Genomic DNA, 19,877 nt, shown 5'->3' with positions numbered 1-19,877 from the left:
TTTGAGGACAGCACTTTAGCTGGACATGGGTCAGATGGCGAGCCGGATTTCAGAGCTTTCATAAGTGCTAGAGAACGCTCCAAAGTGATCACAGGGAACGCCGAAAAGGAGGCATCATTGCGGGGACAGACATCAACGGGGGTCCACCGGCAGCCTTTGGGTCTATCGACTGTCGAGTTCTGACTGTTTTTAATTTTTTCGTGGAAAAAGCAAGCCATGCGGCTGGTCCAGTCGCTGGTAGGAGCGAATGGAGTACTAATTGACGTAGGGGAAGAGAAGCATTTTACAATGTTAAAAAGTGCTTTACTTTTGTTGCCCGCCAGATCAATTTTTGTTGCGAGAAAAAGTTTCTTTCCCTCGCATACTTTCCTATAATGATCTTTCAGCGCTAATTTGTGAATAGATTTATCAGAGGGTTTATAATTTCTACACCACTCTCTTTCCAGGTGTTTACACACCCTTTTACTATCCCTTAGGGCTTCCGTGAACCAAGGGGCAGAGGCACAGGTGGATTTAGCAACCTTCGGAGACGAGGGGGCAAGTTCCAAAGCCTGGAGTTGTAGCCAGCTTTCTAGGAACTGCACATCCTGTTCTAGGTTACCACTTAAGGGGATCGGGAGGCAACTCATGGCGCACTGTATTGCCTCTGGCGTGATCAAATGAAAGGGCCTGAAATTATAGCTGACACTGGAGTTGCCCAGAGATTGGGACCTTACGGGCTCTCTACGGATTTTAAAACCGACCAAGTAATGGTCAGACCAGGTTAGAGCGAGAGGGGTGTCAATTTGAATCTGGTGAGATGAAAAGACCTGATCCAATGTGTGCCCTTTATCATGGGTGGGAACACAGACGTACGGAATCAGGTTGAAAATATCAAGGGATTCACGTAGTCTCATGGAATCAGGATCAGATTGCTTATCCATGTGGATATAAAAATCACCTAGGACCAGAACGTGACAGTATTTAGCCGCCATAGGGGATATAACGTGGCTAATGGACTCCAAACAATTCCCCGCCGGTCCCGGAGGGCGGTAGATTATTACTCCCGCAATAGATTGATGGGCCGAGATAGTCAAGAGAAAACCCAAATTCTCGGTCCCCTCTATCTCCATAATTGCTAGAGGCTGGAGGCGTGGTACAGGCCCAGAAACTTCATGGGCACCATGAAACCACCTCGGTACACACCGAGAAGGAGGGCCGCGCCGAGCACTGATGTTCCTTGCTTTACACCCTGTCCTGCTCTGAAACCACCCCGTAACCAGTAGGCGCCGAGAAGGAGGGCCGCGCCGATCACTGTCCTGCTCCTCATCTCAGTGGTAATGTTTTAAATTAAATATGAATAATTATGAAGGCCCAAGAGCTATAAATTGCTGTTCACGCTCAGGTGTCACAATAAATGCATTCGCCTCAGTAGCCACCTGAAAATTGGCAGTCATGCGTTTAACTATGTTAATTGTTGTATGTGAAGTTTTGTTTTCAAGTTCCTCACATCATTTTAATATGAAATACATTGCAGCACTGTATAAACAGCAGTGGCTGGAAGTTACAGTTTTTGTCTAAATATCTACTACGGAGGCTTGCCAGTTGCACGATGTGGTTTGGCGATGGTGATGTACTTGGGCGGGAACTTCACTGTCCTTTTTCACGGAATGTCAGAACTGAACACAGTAATTGAATTACTGCCACCCCCTGTAGGGATCCCTGGTATTAGCCAGGCAGCCGTCGTATTCCTCCTCACCAGTGCCTGGGTTCCACCTTGACCTGCTGCACCTGGCACAGCACTGACTGTTGTAAGATTCTAAAGCATCGCTGCTGTGCTAACTAGCCACACTGTAATTACTGCTTCTTTGAGTACGAGCAATGCAGATTCCATCAATTTCTTTATGCCTCATGCCACAGAAAGAAAATGCCCGTTCAGAAAGTATTTTTTTGCTATTTGTTGATTTGTGTTTATAAGGCTCAACAAAGTGTGATAAACCTTGTTTCTGGTCTAGTCCGAGCCATTATGGAAGACAAGCAGCTGGCTTGCATGCCCGCCAGACTACCACACCTGGAAGACGTAATTTAAATACATAAAAACAAAACAAACAGCTCATCCTATTCTCCATCACAAAGCCAGGCTGCATCGGAGCTTCAGGCGCTTCCACATCTCAAAGTTGTTCTCAACAAAATGTCGAACGGAAGATGCACAGTGGCCTATGGCAGATGGCGCTATGTAAATAAGTTTGTCTAAGGTGATCAGTGATTGTTGTCCTTCTGTTGCCAGGAATCGATTATGTCTTTAAACACTGCCAATCAGAATTGAAATGTGAAGAATTAAGCTAATTTATTACGGGTTAATGATTACTGCTAAACACAGAGCAGCAAATAAAAATGGCAATCTGTCATAATAAAACAAGCATTGGCATAGCCAATAGGTCTCGCTTTTGGGACCTTATAAGTATTTAGTTATGCAGCACAATATCCTTGGTTCAACAACATCAACTGTTGCATGGCTAAATACTTATAAGGTCCCAAAGGCGAGACCTATTGGATATGCCAATGCTTGTTTTTCTCGAGTAAATGTTTCAAGTGTTTTTATTGACCAGGCAAGTTTGTGTATAAGCCATCCATACCTATTCACCCAAAAAGGAGACATCCTGTCCCTCAGTGATGGCATCATTGCTTAACTTCCAATGGAATGGAGCCCAAAATAGTTACCAGTGACTGAGATGAATTCTTTGGGCCCGATTCACAGAACTAACTTAAGACAAAATCCTAAACTTACTACTTTTGGTATTCACAGAAGTTAGGATTTTGTCTTAAGTTTATATTAAGACAAACTTAAGACAAACTTAAGACAGACTTAAGACAGACTTAAGACAGACTTAAGACAGACTTAAGACAGACTTAAGACAGACTTAAGACAGACTTAAGACAAACTTAAGACGGACTTAAGTTAGGATTTTGTCTTAAGTTTGTCTTAAGTCTGTCTTAAGTCTGTCTTAAGTCTGTCTTAAGTCTGTCTTAAGTCTGTCTTAAGTTTGTCTTAAGTCAAACTTAGGACAAAATCCTAACTTCTGTGAATACCAAAAGTAGTAAGTTTAGGATTTTGTCTTAAGTTAGTTCTGTGAATCGGGCCCAAGCATTCCATCAATTGTGTTGTAATCTACTTAATGAGTACCCCGAAGTGGGACTGGAATGCCCAGGCATTGGAGCCGAAGTTCCATTTGGCATAGGATGAAAGCTGTACCTCTCGGAGGCCTTTCAGGACTGGAACACATTTGAGGTTTCTTAAGCTCCCATACAAAAGTGGTGTGGCTAGTGATTCAGACTTGATTGGTACTTTTGGGGGCTCCCAAGACATATTTGCTTATGGCTGGCACTCTTTTGTGTAGTGGTACAGTGAGTAAAAAACATAGTGGTATGCAGCCCAAAGTACTACACTGCATTATGTTGAATAATTCAGTATTTATAACTTTTTTTATTCTCACCATTGCTTGCTTGTTAAATGAACCTAGGCCATTATGAAGTTCACAGAAAGTGATGGATGGAATGCTTGAATTAATCTCAACCACCGGTAATTACTTGGGGGGCCACATCCCAATCCATTGTTATTTTGGGCACCATGCCACCTCAGTTTGGACCCAACCATATGGAAATCAGTATTGATCCTTCTCCAGTGGGACCATTCCAGCCCTAACTGTCAGGCCAGGTCCTCCCTGAACCGAAACACAAGAAATCTAGGACCGGTTTTGCCCTGATTAGGACTTATCAGCCAGGTATATTTTGGCTCCACTGACACTGTGTGACTGGACCCACGTCTGGGCATACTTGTCCCACTTAAGGCAACACCCTAAAGTATACAAAAAGTAATGGATGGAATGCTTGAACTTATCTCACTCCCTGTTAATTACTATGGGCCGCATCCCAGTCCGTTGTTATTTTGCACACCATGCACCTCGGTTTTGTGACCCAGCCTTATGGAAATCAGTCTTGATCCTGCTCCAATGGGAACGGTCCAGCCTGAACTGAGGTGGCATGGTGGGCGAAAAACAATGTATTGGGATGTGGCCCCAAGCGATTGCCAGAGGCTGAGATAAATTCAAGCAGTCCATCCGTCACTTTGTTTTGATGCCCTGGCTCATTATGGTGACATCCAATTAGTCTGTTTTTTCAGCCAAGAACACTGGATGTCTTATTTCCAGGTGGTCATTTGTCCCATTCCGCCAAACTCGAAATAAGGTTCTCAGTCTTCTTAGGAAGTGTATGCAGATGCTAGAAGGGTTCAAGTGAAACTACAGTTCCCAGCATGCTTTGTACTGTTGGGTGAGAAACCAGGAGCATCTTAGGCTCATGACTCAGGGCCAGTTGACATCTACGCGGTTTCTTTTTCTTGCATTCAGATGATTGTAAGATCTGCTTGTCTGTGGTAGGATGTGATTCGGTTGTGATGATGTGTAGTTATGAACCACTTGAACATTTCAAATTCCAACACTTCTGAGTATGCAGGAGTGAATGAAGAAAGTGTGCAGGGAGGGGGGATCCTTCCCAAGACTCCCACTGAGAGCAGGGTGGCTCTTGTTAGCTCGCAGGAAGACAGCACTCCAAGTGCACACTACTCAGAGCTCCTGTTATCCTGGGTCTTTGTGCCGTGGGTACTTACAATGGTGGTGAGCTCCTTCCAGCAGGGGTTCCTTTGCTCTCTTGAAGCAGTGTTAGTCTCCAATGAAGCAGGCACGTGCCTGGATTACCAAGGCCTCTTTCTTGAAGTAACTGCTCTTGATTGTCTTGCAGCTCCCCCTTTGCAGACGTGTGACGTGTGCAGTGGTTTCATTATGCAGATTGCCTTTGAATGAAGCTCCGTTTCTTGGGGAGGAAGTGTGCCTTGGCAGAGCAGCATTTGTGTGTATTGCTGCCACCTTCCCCCACACCCACAGTAAGTCTGCTGCGCCTCGTGCAGTCTCTTCCAGGCGCGCTCACGAGCAAGCTCCAATAGGGCCTTACACCAGTTGTCCACATGAAGTAAATTGGCTACAGTGCTTTTTCCACGGTTTCTGTATTTATGTGAAAAGGATTAATTAAAATGCTATAAGTCGACTTTTACCTCTTCAGCCAATGATATTTATGTTTATTTTAGGTGTGAACTGGTGGTTCGGTGTCTGGGGGCTGGTCGTGTCAGCCATTGCATTTCTGCTGGCACCCCTTATAATCATTCATGGGGTGGGGGAGGGTGTGAGCCTGAGCGCTGTGGAAACCTAAGAGCACTCCCACTGGCGCTTTTGTACATAATTTGAATTCAGTTTGTCTTCTTGCCCCGGGGGTAGAGCTTGCGTCATTTATTGTGAACCTACTGCATTTTACACTTATTTTAAGGGTTATTTGGTTCAGCTTCCTTCAGCGATTGGCTTCTTTTGTTCTGAAACTTTGAGCTATATGCTTTAGAGATTACCATCCACCTAATGCATCAGCTCACAGCAGTATTTTACTCTTAGTATTTTTTCTGTTGGCTGTAAGGGTGTGTCATTCCTCCTGCTTTGAAATGCATGTGAGACTATTGTACACTCGAAATCAGGCAGAGAACAGCCCGGCAGCACTGGGGAGCGAGTGCTGATGAAGCCATCTTAAACAAGCATGGTAACAGGGGCCACCAGACAGCACAGCGTTTACTTTTGCTTAAACGCGTGCATGTTTTGCATTGGGTTGTTTTGCCACTCGTGCACGTTTGGCGTTTACCTTACGAGAGAGAGCAGCTGCGGGCGATAATTGCTAACAGCTGGCTCCTCTGCTCGCTCCCGCAAGGGAAACGCCAAACGTGCACGAGTTGCAATACAAAGCAATGCAAAACGTGCACGGGTTTAGGCTAAAGTGGTGATCGATTGCAAAAGGTCCCCTCCTTCGCAGCGCTTGCACGCTCCGTAGGCGAGACCTAAACAGCAGAATCATGGACAGAAGATGTTCATGTGGAGGTGCAATGCACTGGTTATTCATCTTTATAGGAGAAAGCATCAGTAATTTAAGTGGGCCGGGTCCTGCCGGTGCTCAGCACCAGCTCTAACTAGCAGGTGTTGAGACAGGTCCCTATCGGGCTCTCCATTTTTGCCCTCACCCTCAGGGTGAAAAATTCAGAGCGTATTGTGCTTTGTAATGGCGAACACAAGGGGAAAGAGCATTTCTCACTAATACCTGGAGTTGGTGATTCGCACGCCTCTCTGGATCCTGTCGTGAGGTACATTCATTCATGCTAAGTGCTATTAATGTCTCCTGTGTCCAGCTTTCCTCACACTTTTCAACACGCAGGCTAATGTTCTGCATAGCTAAATACATATAAGGTAACAAAGGCGAGACCGATTGCATTGCAAATGCTTGTTATTAAACGCTGGCAAGGCACCCCAGACCGTTATTGCTATGCACTAGTAGTGCAAAAATTTCAAACAGAAACGGGCAGTTTGGTTCTTTTTCCTGAGCTGCCCAGGGCTGTGCCTGCCTCTAAACTTAAGTGGTGTTGGCAGGATGTTTTAACCCCTGCGAAGAGCTGACTGCGCCCCTCCCCCAAACATCAGTTCGGTCCCAGCCGGTCTGACTCAGAGAGCAGATCGTTGTCCTCCGAGGCCAGTCTCCTCTGCCGCAAAACCAGCAGAGCCTTTTGGGCTACTGGCAAGAAATAATTCTCAAGTTCTCAACGAGTGTTAAACAATCGCTGAAGAATAACTAAGGGCCCGATTCACAGAACTAACTTAAGACAAAATCCTAAACTTACTACTTTTGGTATTCACAGAAGTTAGAATTTTGTCCTAAGTTTGACTTAAGACAAACTTAAGACAGACTTAAGACAAACTTAAGACAAACTTAAGATAAACTTAAGACAGACTTAAGACAGACTTAAGATAGACTTAAGACACACTTAAGACAAACTTAAGACAAAATTCTAACTTAAGTCTGTCTTAAGTCTGTCTTAAGTTTGTCTTAAGTCTGTCTTAAGTCTGTCTTAAGTCTGTCTTAAGTCTGTCTTAAGTTTGTCTTAAGTTTGTCTTAAGTTTGTCTTAAGACAAACTTAAGACAAAATCCTAACTTCTGTGAATACCAAAAGTAGTAAGTTTAGGATTTTGTCTTAAGTTAGTTCTGTGAATCGGGCCCTAACACTGTAAAGGCAATCTATGGCACCCCCGCAGCACGCAAATAATAAGAGTCACTGCTTTGATTTACTCACGAGGAAGTGCCACTCGCAGTGTCACACAATGAAAACATATCAATATCACACATAAGCAATTATAACAATTGTCGGGTGTGTAAAGTTGCATTTAAGAATCATGTCTACCCTTTGCAAAATGTTAGAATGAGAACACAAGACTGGTATTTTTCTCGGGGTGGGAGACAGATGCAGAAGGGTTAGGGTTGTGAGGGTAGTTTCAATAACCAATTGACCCATGCCATAAAATGTGCTTTTTAGGCTAGCGTGTGGTCATGAACAGATCATCTTCTGAGCAGCAGCAGTGCTTGCCAGCCTGCAGTCGCACAGTGTGTCTCCGGTTAGGACCCTTGCATTTCCGGTGCCGTGCAGCAGTTCTATGATGTTCTTAGAGTTTCTCGTTGCTCAAATGGGTAGAATCTCTGAAATGTATATGTGCCTCTCATCTTCATTGCTTGATTTTTGCCCGCAAGATAGTGTCACTCATAGGCATTGAAATGTCACTCATAATTACACTGGAATTATGAAAATGTCACACATTGCAATCTGAAACCTCGGCAGCTATGGTGGAAGAAACTTCCGCAGCATTTTCAGTAGTCCAAAGCATGTGCCAGCTACTGCTTGGACCTGAGACTTCATGGACATGTCCGAGTCTAGTTTCACTCCAAGATTTTTAATGGTGGTAGCTAAATTAGCAGGGGGAGACATATTCTGTGGCCATCAATTGCGCCATTCCTCACCCGGGTTGTGTCCCAAAAAAATGATTTCTGACTCTTCAGAATTACACAACAATTGGTTCTGTTTAAACCAAGTAAACACTTCAGACAAGCAGGTGTTTATCATGGTCCGATTCAAGGGCATATCCTTTCCGCAGGTAAACAGAAGCTGGTTATCATCGGCGTAACATATTACTTTAGCATCTAAGTGTTGCGCCAAGGGTGCCATAAACACATTAAACATGGTAGGGCTCAGGATAGATCCCTGTGGGACACTAACATTCAACGGGGAAATAGGGGCCGAAAAAGGGGGGGACCAGACAGTTTGCTGGCGGCTTTCCAGGTAAGAAGTGAACCACCGAAGAACCGTGCCACCAATGCCACAGCCCTGAAGTCTCTGCAAAAGAAGGGCATGGGGCACGGTGTTGAAAACCGCAGAAAGGTCTAATAATATTAGTACGGCCTTGTCTCCACTATCAAGGGTAGTCTTGATGGACTCTGAAACTTCCAGTATGGCTCTGAACCCTGACTGGCTCGGATGTAGAACATTATTGGCCTCGACAAAATCAGCGAAAACCACATTTCCATATTTCTCCAAAGCTTGGAGAAAAAAGGCAGCAATGCTAGCAACAGAGGGGTCAGCTGATGTTTTTGTTAAAGCGGTAAGATTTTCCCATGTTTCCAGCTGTCAGCACCAAACCCTCAGTTAAAGAGAGGTTAAGAACCCGGTTGACAGCTGGATTAATCACCTCAGCAATAGATGCTAGTGTTTTTGCGGGACAGGGATCAGAGGGGGAGCCTGATTTCAGGGTTTCCAGTATTTTTAGGGAGTCTGCCAGCATTATGGGGGGGGGAATTGCAGGAGGGTGCCCCCAGCGTTGGAAAGAACAGGGGTGGACCCCGTCTGACCTACCCTCCACAACAGCGGGGAGATCCCCAAGTGAGGCTTGAATAATTTTTTTATAGAAGTATTGCACAATCAGATTGGTCTATTCGTTCGTAGGGGTAAATAGGCCGGTAGTGGCACTGGGGGAAGAGAAATCTTTGACAATTTTAAACAGTTCTTTGCTACTGTTCCCAGCTTGGTCGATTTTAGAGGATAGAAAACTCTTTTTTTCCTCGCAGTCTTTGGTGTAGTGAGCTTTTAGAGCCAGTTTATATGCCATTTTATCTGAGGGATTACAATTCTTCCTCCAGGTTCTCTCAAGGCGTTTGCAAGTGCTTCTGCTTTTCCTGAGAGCCACCGCGAACCAAGGGCAGAGGCTCTACCTCTTTTAGCCACTCTGGTCTTAAGGGGGGTAAGTTCATTCGCACGTACCTCTAGCCAATATTCTAGAGAGCGAACGTCGCTCTCTAAGTGGCCACTGAAGGGGATAGGGTGTTTTTCAAGTACTCTGGTTAATGCCTAAGGAGTCAGCTGATAGAAAGGCCTGAAACTTGTGGCACGTGTTTTGCAGTGGGATTGAGACTGCGCTGATTCTTTGCGTAGTCTAAAGGTAAGTAGGAAGTGGTCAGACCAGATAATGGGGGATGGAGGGTCCATTTCAATCCTGTCCGTAGAAAACAGTTGGTTAAGGATGTGGCCCTTTTCATGTGTAGGGGAAAAGACATGAGTAGTCAGATTAAAGATGTTTAGGGATTCATATAGTTTCAGGGACTCGGGGTCAGTGACTTGATCCATATGGATGTTAATGTCACTGAGTACCATGCATTGCTTATATTTCATGGCAATAGGCGCAACAGCATTGCTTAAGGACTCCAAGAACCGGCCGGCCGTAGGAAGAGATATGCAAGACAAGGAGCTTTTATAGATAATGGCCACACCCCCACCCCGACCACCCGGCATATCCTTCCAAATTATCAAGTGGTCAGGAGGGATTGCATTGGCAAGCATGGGATTGGAGCCTTCATTTAGCCATGTCTCGGTCAAAAACATGATATCAGGTTAAAAATCATTGATAAGGTCATACATTTGAAACTCATGCTTTTTCATGGAGCGTGTGTTCAGGAGTATTGTTTTTAGGTCATTTGCACTCCCAGAATCCTGTCCTTGGGGGCGGGTTTGGCCGAAGTCAGTGACCTCCTACATCCGAGGGGGGACATGCCGCCCACTTGCAGTCTATACAACTAAGGCCATTAGTGTCAGCACCAAGAGAAAAGTGGGAGCGGCAGCTCACACACTTACCTATTGCCAGTAGACTGTTTCTGCTGTAACATAGGCGATGGTCTCTAGGGTGCAGGTTCCCAGGTGTGTGAGCAGCAGCGATTCTGGCGCCGGACGCCTCCGGGACGCTGACGGGCACAGACCGGCTTGCCTTAGGCGCGCCCGCTACACGTGCCCGCTGCACACTAGCGCAGCGTCCCGTATTGTAGGCCCCAGTGTAAATTCAGCAAAGTTCAGCACTATTAAAACAGATTAAAATGAAACAGGACGTTTTTAAAATTAAATAGCAGCAAATAAGATGATGTGTAAAATGTGCAAAAAGCTGTTTTTAACAAGATCGGGAGCGAGGAGATGCAGCTGGCTGCACTACCACGGGTTCAAGCACGCTCGCGCAGCGTCCCGTTTTGTAGGCCCCAGTCTTAGCAACTAGACCGTGCCGTGAAATAAAAATGGCGGGTCACTAATTGAAAGCAAGTTCCCACACTCAGGGTTCGATTCCCACCTCCCACCACAGAGCAAATTCAGCAAAGGTCAGCACTATTAAAACAGATGAAAATGAAACAGGACATTTTTAAAATTAAATAGCAGCAAACAAGATGATGTGTAAAATGTGCAAAAAGCAGTTTTTAACAAGATCGGGAGCGAGGAGATGCAGCTGGCTGCACTACCACGGGTTCAAGCACGCTCGCGCAGCGTCCCGTTTTGTAGGCCCCAGTCTTAGCAACTAGACCGTGCCGTGAAATAAAAATGGCGGGTCACTAATTGAAAGCAAGTTCCCACACTCAGGGTTCGATTCCCACCTCCCACCACAGAGCGAATTCAGCAAAGGTCAGCACTATTAAAACAGATGAAAATGAAACAGGACATTTTTAAAATTAAATAGCAGCAAATAAGATGATGTGTAAAATGTGCAAAAAGCAGTTTTTAACAAGATTGGCAGCGAGGAGATGCAGCTGGCTTGGTGTCTTCCAAATTTAGGTACGAGCACAACAACATCTGTTTGCTAATTCAATTTACACTGTCAATGATTAATATTTGCCTCCAAAGCCATTCTTATAGTTTTGGGGCCCTGTAATAGTATGAATTGTCACACTTTTAAGAGTGTGATGTTTAGTAGTGTGTTAGTGCTGTCATTGGCAGCGCTGCCAGGGGCAAGGGATGGTGCAAGCTGCAGTGTCCTCCTGTCGAGGGCCCCAGCACTACATTTTGTTTACAAATCAAGCACCGTCATAAATGTGCCATATCTAATAAAATATAGTGCAATTCTGCTTTCTCATAGCTCTGGCATTCTTTAGGCAGTCTAGGGCCAACACACACACCCTTGCCCATGCTCCACCCATGTAGCGCCTACCGGACGCAAAGTAACGCAAGGCAGAGGTAAGTGCTGCCTTGTGTTACTGTTGGATTCAAATATGATTCCAAGCCATGCAAAGATTTGAGGCTTTTCAAAACCCAACATGGATTTGGCGTCAGGGCTGCGCCACAAATGTGGTGCAACCATGACACAAATTGTTAGTATAACTGTCTCTCAGTGTGCAGTCTCTCTCGTCGGGTACCTCCATCCTTCCTGAATATGTGATAATGCTGTTTGAAAATGGCCCACCTCTTTCATTTGTATTTTTTTTGCTGTTGCTCACATAAATTATGTACATTTACAAAAATGTATTGTCTGTAGAAAGTGGCATAGTAAGTGTTCTAATAGCCAGATGAGCGATTCCCATTTTATTACATTCTGAGACTACCCTTGCAATATTTGGACCATGATTGTAACAAAGAAAACATAAGTCCCAGCTCGCCATGGCTGGCTGGCAGAGCATATTTCTAACGGCTATCTCGACATTGGAATTTAAAATAATGACAAAGTCCATCTATCTGTCTGTCTGTCTGTCTGTCTGTCTGTCTGTCTGTCTATCTATCTATCTATCTATCTATCTATCTATCTATCTATCTATCTATCTATCTATCTATCTATCTATCTATCTATCTATCTATCTATCTATCTATCTATCTATCTATCTATGCCACCCCTAAGGCAGGACTATCGAACCCTAAGGCAGGGTGCTGTAAAAATCCTCAAATTTAGTTTTTACTGTAAAAAGACTTGTAGCCCCATTGACGAGTACAGGGTTACACACAGGCAACTCAGCTATGCAATCTTCCGAATGGGACTAATACACGTAGTACTTCAAGGTATCAACTGTAGTGTTGCATTAAACCTGAGATGAAGCTCAAGTCAAATTTAATGTAACTTTTAGGAAAATGGCATGTGGGGCAATGCCTGTTTGGGCGGATTTCAATAAAGATATAAAGAGAAACTGATTAGGAAGTTCCTCCTGCTGGACATCTTACCAGCCAAACGCAGCATTGCCATTAGATGGATGTCCACAGCAGCTCCCACGATGGCAGAATGGTGAGAGACATGCCAGAATGGGTGCATGCAGAAGAGTGCCAGGTGCGCAAAACGCCTAGCGATAACACACTTGCAGAAGACTTACTGGCCTAAGCGGCAATGCCCACAGAGCTACTGGACCCCCCAGATACCATACCCCTGTGAGCAGGACCGTAGAATGGCGGTAGAGAGTGCATGACGTGTAACTGAGGAAAGAGACGAGGAGGGTTCCACATTCCACAGTGAAGAGAACATACCATTGTTATGCCTCCTACATGACGTGGTGTTAAATCCAGCATTAGGGTAATTGATTGAGCCTACGGGGAGGGGAGGAGGGATTAAGCGGTTGTCAAATAGTACATTACATTCTGAAGTGTTCTTGTAGTATGCCAATATTGTTCTGTTTTTTGTATAAATGCTAATAAAAACTTTGACAAAAAAAGCGTTTATGTAATTTGCACCTTTGGAAAATTGCCACTCTATTACCCAAAGTTCCAGTGACTGTTTGCCGTTGCTGGTCACAACACAGCCTTCTGCCCTCCTGGGAGGATGTGTGAATGACTCTAAGGAAGAAACACAACAGGCCTGCTGTTGGAAGAAGTGTTAGCTCTCCCTGGCAGGAAGACCAAACACAGTGTGAGCCCAAAGTTTGCACTTTAAAGGGGAAGCCAGCTATAAAGGGCAACTGGTGGTAAAACACACAAGAGGGGCGTACCTTTTATTCCAGTAGACAGGTTGGTGTAGGGGACAGAGGGGGTAAACAGTTGCCCAACCACTTTTCCATTGGGCGTGTAGAGCCATCAGGTAGCCACACTTCTAGGGTGGGCTACCAAGCTCCACAAACCAAGAGACGGTTTCAGCCATCTTGGGAGAGGGCAGAATATTGCATCCTGAGATAGCTAGATGCCACCCTTTGTAGGAAATTGTCATTAGGTGGGTGAGGACATGCTAGCCCATTGGCTAGTAGCAACTGCATTCCCAGAGGACAGGTTCTGGGCATAAGTATTCCACCCCTATCACCTAGACCTCAGATCACGTCTGCACTTGATGAAGGGCTAAGGACTGCACTGCTGATCCCTGGCCATGGCAAAGAGAGGCCGCACCAAAGATTGGATGGAACCAGTATGGCAACTGATATGTATGGAATAGGCATAGTGCGTTATTCCAGCTGCCCCTCTCACGTATGCCCAGGTGCAGACTAGACCCCGGATGTCACTACTGGATGCCACAATGTTACCTTTATCTGCATATACTTACATTTGTGAATATCTTTGCAGTTGGGTTGACGATCTCTTCACAGAAATCATAGTAGTGGTGGAGGCATAGACCGCCACGCGTAGATATGTGAATTTTGTAATACTCCTATACATACACGAAAATGCAGTTTGTGAATCAGCCTCCCTAGTCTTTAACTCCTGTGAATTTCAGTTTCTAGACCTGCTGTCTATTATGTCTATGGCAGCTAGTATGTTGAGTACACCAACTTCGTCAGTGTTAATCTGTGCGTGTGTGTGAGAGAGATTCCTTTTATGGGTATTTGCCCTTAACAATTCTATCTTATTAGAAGTGAGTAAAAGGGCGCGAACCCCATGTTGATTTTGGTTAAATAATGTGTATCTCTTCTTCCTATCCTCTAATGAATATGTGAGCCTCTGTTTTTGCTATCTACTCCATTGATATTTGTTTTTTCACACTTGTCTTTCTGTTACATCAGGTAAACAAAATGTGTCAGCGACAATAAAGGGGTGTGACGTTGCCACACAAAACAACGTCGAGTTCACAACAGATAGATCTAACACCTCACATGACCGTCACAAACATCACGCCTGCTCTGAAGACCTCTGTAATACGTTGGTGACTGAAGACTTCTGGCACAAGCCACCCGCCAACCAGACTGGTAATTCTTTTTGCAGCTACAAAATTCCTACATATTCACTTGGAAAATTTTAATACAAGGTACATTTCACAACAGGGTCCCTGTGGGTTGAAAAACGAATACAATAAGATTATGCCTGACTAGTTTCATTTATGAAAGGCCCATTAATTGTGGCACTTAATAGGAATCAAGTCAGTGAAGAAAACTAGTTAAAGAACCGACACATAACTTCTCAACATGCAGATCTAACTGAACTAAAGAAAAGTTCACTCAAGCTGAAAGGTCCAACAGAGCTATGCACTACTGTATGGAAGGAATTCATTGTCTTAATCCATTTCTAGATTGCTACAATAATCTCCTTATGTTCTTTATTTATTTATAAGAAACATGAATGCCAATGCAAATAAACATGGTGTCAGTAGCCTAAACCAAATATCTTTTAATGTTTCTTTACATATTGTACATTTAAAAAACTATAACAAAGTTAGACTTAAGGCAGACTCACACTTTTATGCAAGCCATATTTATTAAAAAAATAAACACAAGTTACAACAGTTCATTCTAAAATCATCCACTTTAACAAAAATTAGATTGTAATAAAAATTAAGTTTCTTGCAAGCAGGGTGCATTAGATGTCACTGTGGTACAACTAAGTGATTATTGTTGTATTTTGTTTAACTACTTTATATGCACACTAAACTCAAATATGAGTAAAAGCACAAGTAAATCAAGTGTACTTTGTATTATCATAAACAAAGAATTAGGACTACTGCTTCAGTGCGTACCTTTAACCAATATCAAGAAAGTGGATCAGGTCTACTCTGAGATTTGCTCATAGTATAGGTGTTAGATATTTAGGGCCAGTTTTACTAAGCACTTGCATTGTCCTTACGCCATGCTAGTCGACGCAAGGCAGTGGCAGTGCTTTAGTGACATTTACGAAGCCACGCAAATTGATGTTTGCATGGCCTTGCTCGCCCACAAAGGTATGCAATGCCTTGCATTACACTGTGCCAGAATAGTGGAGCATCTGTGTTCCTGTGCATCCCCTCATATATTTTGATACAAACCCGTATTTTCCACAGCAAGTTAACCTGAATTTGCGCCAGAATGGTCCTTTGCGTAACAAAGTGAAATATATATTTTACTACTTGTTGCTTCCTCTTTGCATGTTTGCACCATTCTGCAGCACACATACAAAACGTGTAAGCCACAGGATAGTGTTTGTGCAGGAAGGTGTTCCTTCCAGCACAACAACTAACCTGACCACAATGCTTGTACCCTAGTAGCATGATGCAAGGTTGCCTGTAGTGGCGCTAGGATGCTTCAAGTGTGCCAGCACAAAGAGAGAGCAGAAGTGTGCCATATCTTAGTAAATATGGTGCATTTCTGCTCTCTTCCTTTCACGCAATGCAAAACAGTAAGTTCACTTGCTGTGGTGCGTTGCATGAGTTTAGTGTGAACTAATGATCAATGCAGAACAGAGTCTCTGGAGTGGTTCTGTCGCACACACAGAATTATGGTAAATGAGCGTATGCATGACTACCTATCAAACATCTTTCTAGAGGATGTAACCCAAAGAATTTTTTTTTCATTGACTCGTTTTCAAAGTTTGAATGATCAGAAGATACAATTTGGAGCCCTGTGAAACATTTTGTGTGTGTGAAGATGCACCTGACATGATTCGAAACATTTCCCAGAAATCCCTCAGTTGAAATAGAAAAGTGTCCTTCAGGGATGATGTGCTTTGGTTGATGAGGAATAAGTTGGTAGATAAACTATACTAGAACACATAGTGACAAAACGTTTTCAATCAAAAATCCTGTGACCTGTTTTACAAAGTTTTTTTTCTCAGAGTAGCTGTGACATATTCCTGAATATCCAGCAGGAAGGCACACCTATTCATATAAACAGCTTTGTGGACCTTTGTAAGGGTAATGTGGATGTAAAGCCATGTAGCAATGAGAGTGTAAATCTTGGTAAACCAATCCTATATGTAGCCAGGAAACAGAATTGACTGTATGGACCTTCAACATTAGGGCCACCATCATGTCCACCTATGTTCTTCCTAGTTAGTGTTTCTGTGTTTGGATGTCACTGATATAAACATGCTATATCAGCTTGGGACGATAAGGGATATGTTTCCTTTTGTTTCCTTTTAGGCAATAGCTCTTTGGCCCCTGGCGATCGGGAATGTTACTCCTGCATCAGTACCTCGGAGGATCAGTGCTCCTCTCAGAACGCTGCTGTTGTGAGATGCCCGGATCGCTCTCAAGTCTGTTATCAAGGGAATGGCACAGTAGCTCTAGGTAAATCACCTAATGTAATATATGTATATATATGTGTGTGTGTGTGTGTGTGTATGCACATTATATAAAAACACAAAAGTATAAACCAGAATAAGGTGCTGTAATTTTTTTAGCATGCACATTAATAAACCCTGCACCATGCACAGCTTTTGACCATGTGTGGTGGGGCTTTGGCCGCAGGGCTTGGCCTTGCTGGCAATCCTACCACATGCACAGAAAACCAAGCATAGGGTTGAATGCAGTGGGGTTTTCGTTTTGTCATTTTTATCTGGATTTGCGGATCCTTTGTGATTTTACAAAGGGATCCACAGTGAGCCCTGCGGGGCATCTACGAATCAGACATTTAGAAAAAAGTGGACAATGTTTTGCCCATAAGGGCTCCCTAATGGTTCCTTCTATGTGTCCTATGGGGTCAGGATACATGTGTACTGACCCCTTATCTGTTTTTGCATCCTTCTTTTCCCACCCCCAGCCATGCAACAAACAAAATGGTGGCTGCAACTTTTCTGTGAAGGTATGGCCAGCCAATCAAGACCTTGCTTTCATGCAGGGATTAATGGATCTTCCACTGGTGGATCCGTGGAGGAACTGCATCCCTATACATACAATGTTTCCCGATTAAAATCTAAAAAACTACTGAACAGAGTTACACTAAATCACAAAAAACACGATCTGCGGACCAAAAGCTAGCTTTCTGCCAAATTCAAATCCATCCAGCAGTTTGGGCTGCAGGCATGGCTAAAGAGTCTATGGGAATTAACATGGGGAAAAAGCATTTTGGGACCCTCCCTTTTTCCCAGCCCCAGCTTCTCAGACCACCCAAAACGTTCCAGACAGCAACTCAAGTGAGCAGCGTACTAGTTTGGGAAAATTTCGTAAAGAGTCATTCACGGGCACCAAAGATATAAGCAATTCAAAAACAGCTTTTTAATAGAAATTAGGTCCTAACTATAGCCACCCACTGGCTACTGCCAGTAGGTAATATATATTTTTATATATATTCACTGAAAAAACCATAGGTTTCAGGGGTGTTATAGTTAGCTGGACTTTTCACTTGTACAAAACCTCTGTTGTGTGAATCCATGGACTAGCCTCCTCCCTCCTGCCATGTATGGTCTGATGTGCTGCCACTGCCCTCAAGTTAGTATGATGTACCAGTCCACTCCTCCTGCCCTCCATTGCCCAATTCTATGCCCCATCATTGACCTCCTGCTTAAACTCTGTGCTTAGCTTGCTGCCCCTATTCTCCTTCCCTCTGCCCTCCAATGTCTTTGTGCATGCCCCTGCTCCATCCTTTTTGCCCACCATGTTCCATGGACCTGCCACTCCTATCTACTCTGAGTGTTCTGTTGAGCTGCCACTCCCCTCCCACCTGCCTAGCATTGTCAGATGACTGTAACCTGTCCTCGCCACCTCCACCCTGCCTGTCCACATGACATGCCCCTATCCTCTTCCTCCTGTCCTACATGGTCCATTGTACTGCCACACCCTTCGGCCCTCCCTGGTCTGTTGTGCTGCAACTGCTCCTCCTGCCTGCCCCGTGCGGTCTGTTGTGAGGCCCCTTCCCCTGAACTTTCTTGTCTGTGCACAGGTCCTGACCCTCCCTTCTATCCTCCATCGTCCTTTGTGCATGCCCCTGCACCCTCCTTCTTGCCCATCATAGCCATTGTGCTGCCACTAACCCTCCCACTTGCCATGCATGGTCTTCTGTGCTGCCATGGCCCCTCCCACCTTCCCTGTGTGGTCAGTTAGCTGCCCCTGACCCCCTCCCACCTTCCCTCCATGGTCTGTGTGTATGCCATCACAGTCTCACTGTTGCTCTTCATGGTGTGTCTTGCTTCTAGTGCCCATCCTGCCTGACCTCCATGGCTATCTTGCTGCTCCTGCCCTGCCCCCTTGCCCCCAGCCCTCTGTTTACATGTGCAGACCCCTACTCCCTCCCTCCTGGCTTGTCTGTTCCATTGTAATGCCCCTGATCCGTCCCTCATGCCCTTTATGGTCTGTTATGCTGCAGCTTTCTCTCCTGTCTGTCCATTATGGTCAGCTAGCTACCATTGCCTCTTGCCCCTCTGTTCTCTGTTGTCCATGTGCATGGTCCTGTCCCCTCCCTCTTGCTTTCTATGGATTGTTGTGCTGCACTCCCGTCCCGCATGCCCTGTGTGGTGTATTGTGCTGCTGCAAACCCTGATGCCTGCCCTGCAGGGTCAGTTTGGGGCACCTCTCCATGTCCCTCCTGTCCTCTGTTATCCAAGTCCATGTCCCTACCCCATTTCCTTCCATGATCCAATGTACCATACTTGCGAACATTTTGAACTTGGTAAGAGGGAGATTTTGAAAAAAAACTGGGGTATTGATTTTCCCCTTTGAGTTACATTGAAAAAGAGGAGATTGTAGACAGGAGACAGATCAAATAAAGCCCATTTGAGCTTAAAAACATTGGACGTTTCCTGGCTGAATCGGGTCTGTTGGCATGTATGGTTGTACTACCATTGCCTCTTCCTTCTGCCCACAATGGTCTATTACATTGCCACAGCCGCTCTTGCAAGTCCTGTATTGTTGGTTTGTTGCCCCTGCCCCCCTTTCCACTGCCCTCCATAGTCTGTTGTGCTGCCACTGCCCTTCCTGCCTGCTCAGTGTGGTTAAATTGTTGCCTTTGCACCCTCCTACCTGCCTTCAATTTTCAGAGTCCGTGCCCCTGGCCTCTGCCTCTCAACAGTATCCTAATGAACAACTAGATTGCTAACATTCTATATTTATTACAAAAGTGTGGAACGCCTGACGTCATCTTGATGTAATCAAAACTGTAATACCTAGAGCATTTCCTTTAGAAATTACATATATGAGAGGGTCTTATTGGCATCAAAATTATGGTTAGTGCTCTAAAAGACTAAAATAAGGACATATTTTCTGAGTTTTCAAATAGCGACAAAGCACTTTTAAACTATTTGTTATCTTTATGTTTTTTTATCCAGTTGACCACTTGATTAAATGTTGCACTTAGGGGAGAGGATGTGGTGTTACTTCCAGAACTGCAGACTTTGCAACTGGGAAACCAGGTTGGAGTTTCTGCTTCTGCTCGACATTCTTTGATTCTGGTCAAATCACTTAGTCTCCCCATGTCTACAACCAAAATGAATTTGTTCTTGTGTGATGTAACCAATGCTCATGTAAAGCACTCCAATACCTGACAAGTCTGCACTATATAACACTGCAAAAACACAAAATAATAAGTGTTTTGCACACTTCTGTCATTGG

General features: G+C 44.5%; 1 protein-coding gene across 1 annotated transcript in view; it reads left to right on the top strand.

Annotated features, from left to right (window-relative positions):
- Positions 1-1,591: 1,591 nt before the first annotated feature.
- The window catches only part of LOC146808920 (ly6/PLAUR domain-containing protein 5-like), an 81,588-nt gene continuing 63,302 nt past the window's right edge, over positions 1,592-19,877 (top strand). Inside the window, exons 1-3 of the mRNA XM_085614804.1 lie at positions 1,592-1,667; positions 14,152-14,334; positions 16,476-16,622. Of these exons, the coding sequence (XP_085470930.1) occupies positions 1,592-1,667; positions 14,152-14,334; positions 16,476-16,622 (406 nt within the window). The remainder of the gene's footprint in view (positions 1,668-14,151; positions 14,335-16,475; positions 16,623-19,877) is intronic.

Source organism: Triturus cristatus, chromosome 7 (genome assembly GCF_964204655.1).
Source record: "Triturus cristatus chromosome 7, aTriCri1.1, whole genome shotgun sequence".
Taxonomy (NCBI): domain Eukaryota; kingdom Metazoa; phylum Chordata; class Amphibia; order Caudata; family Salamandridae; genus Triturus; species Triturus cristatus.
This window is presented reverse-complemented; position numbering and strand designations above follow the sequence as displayed.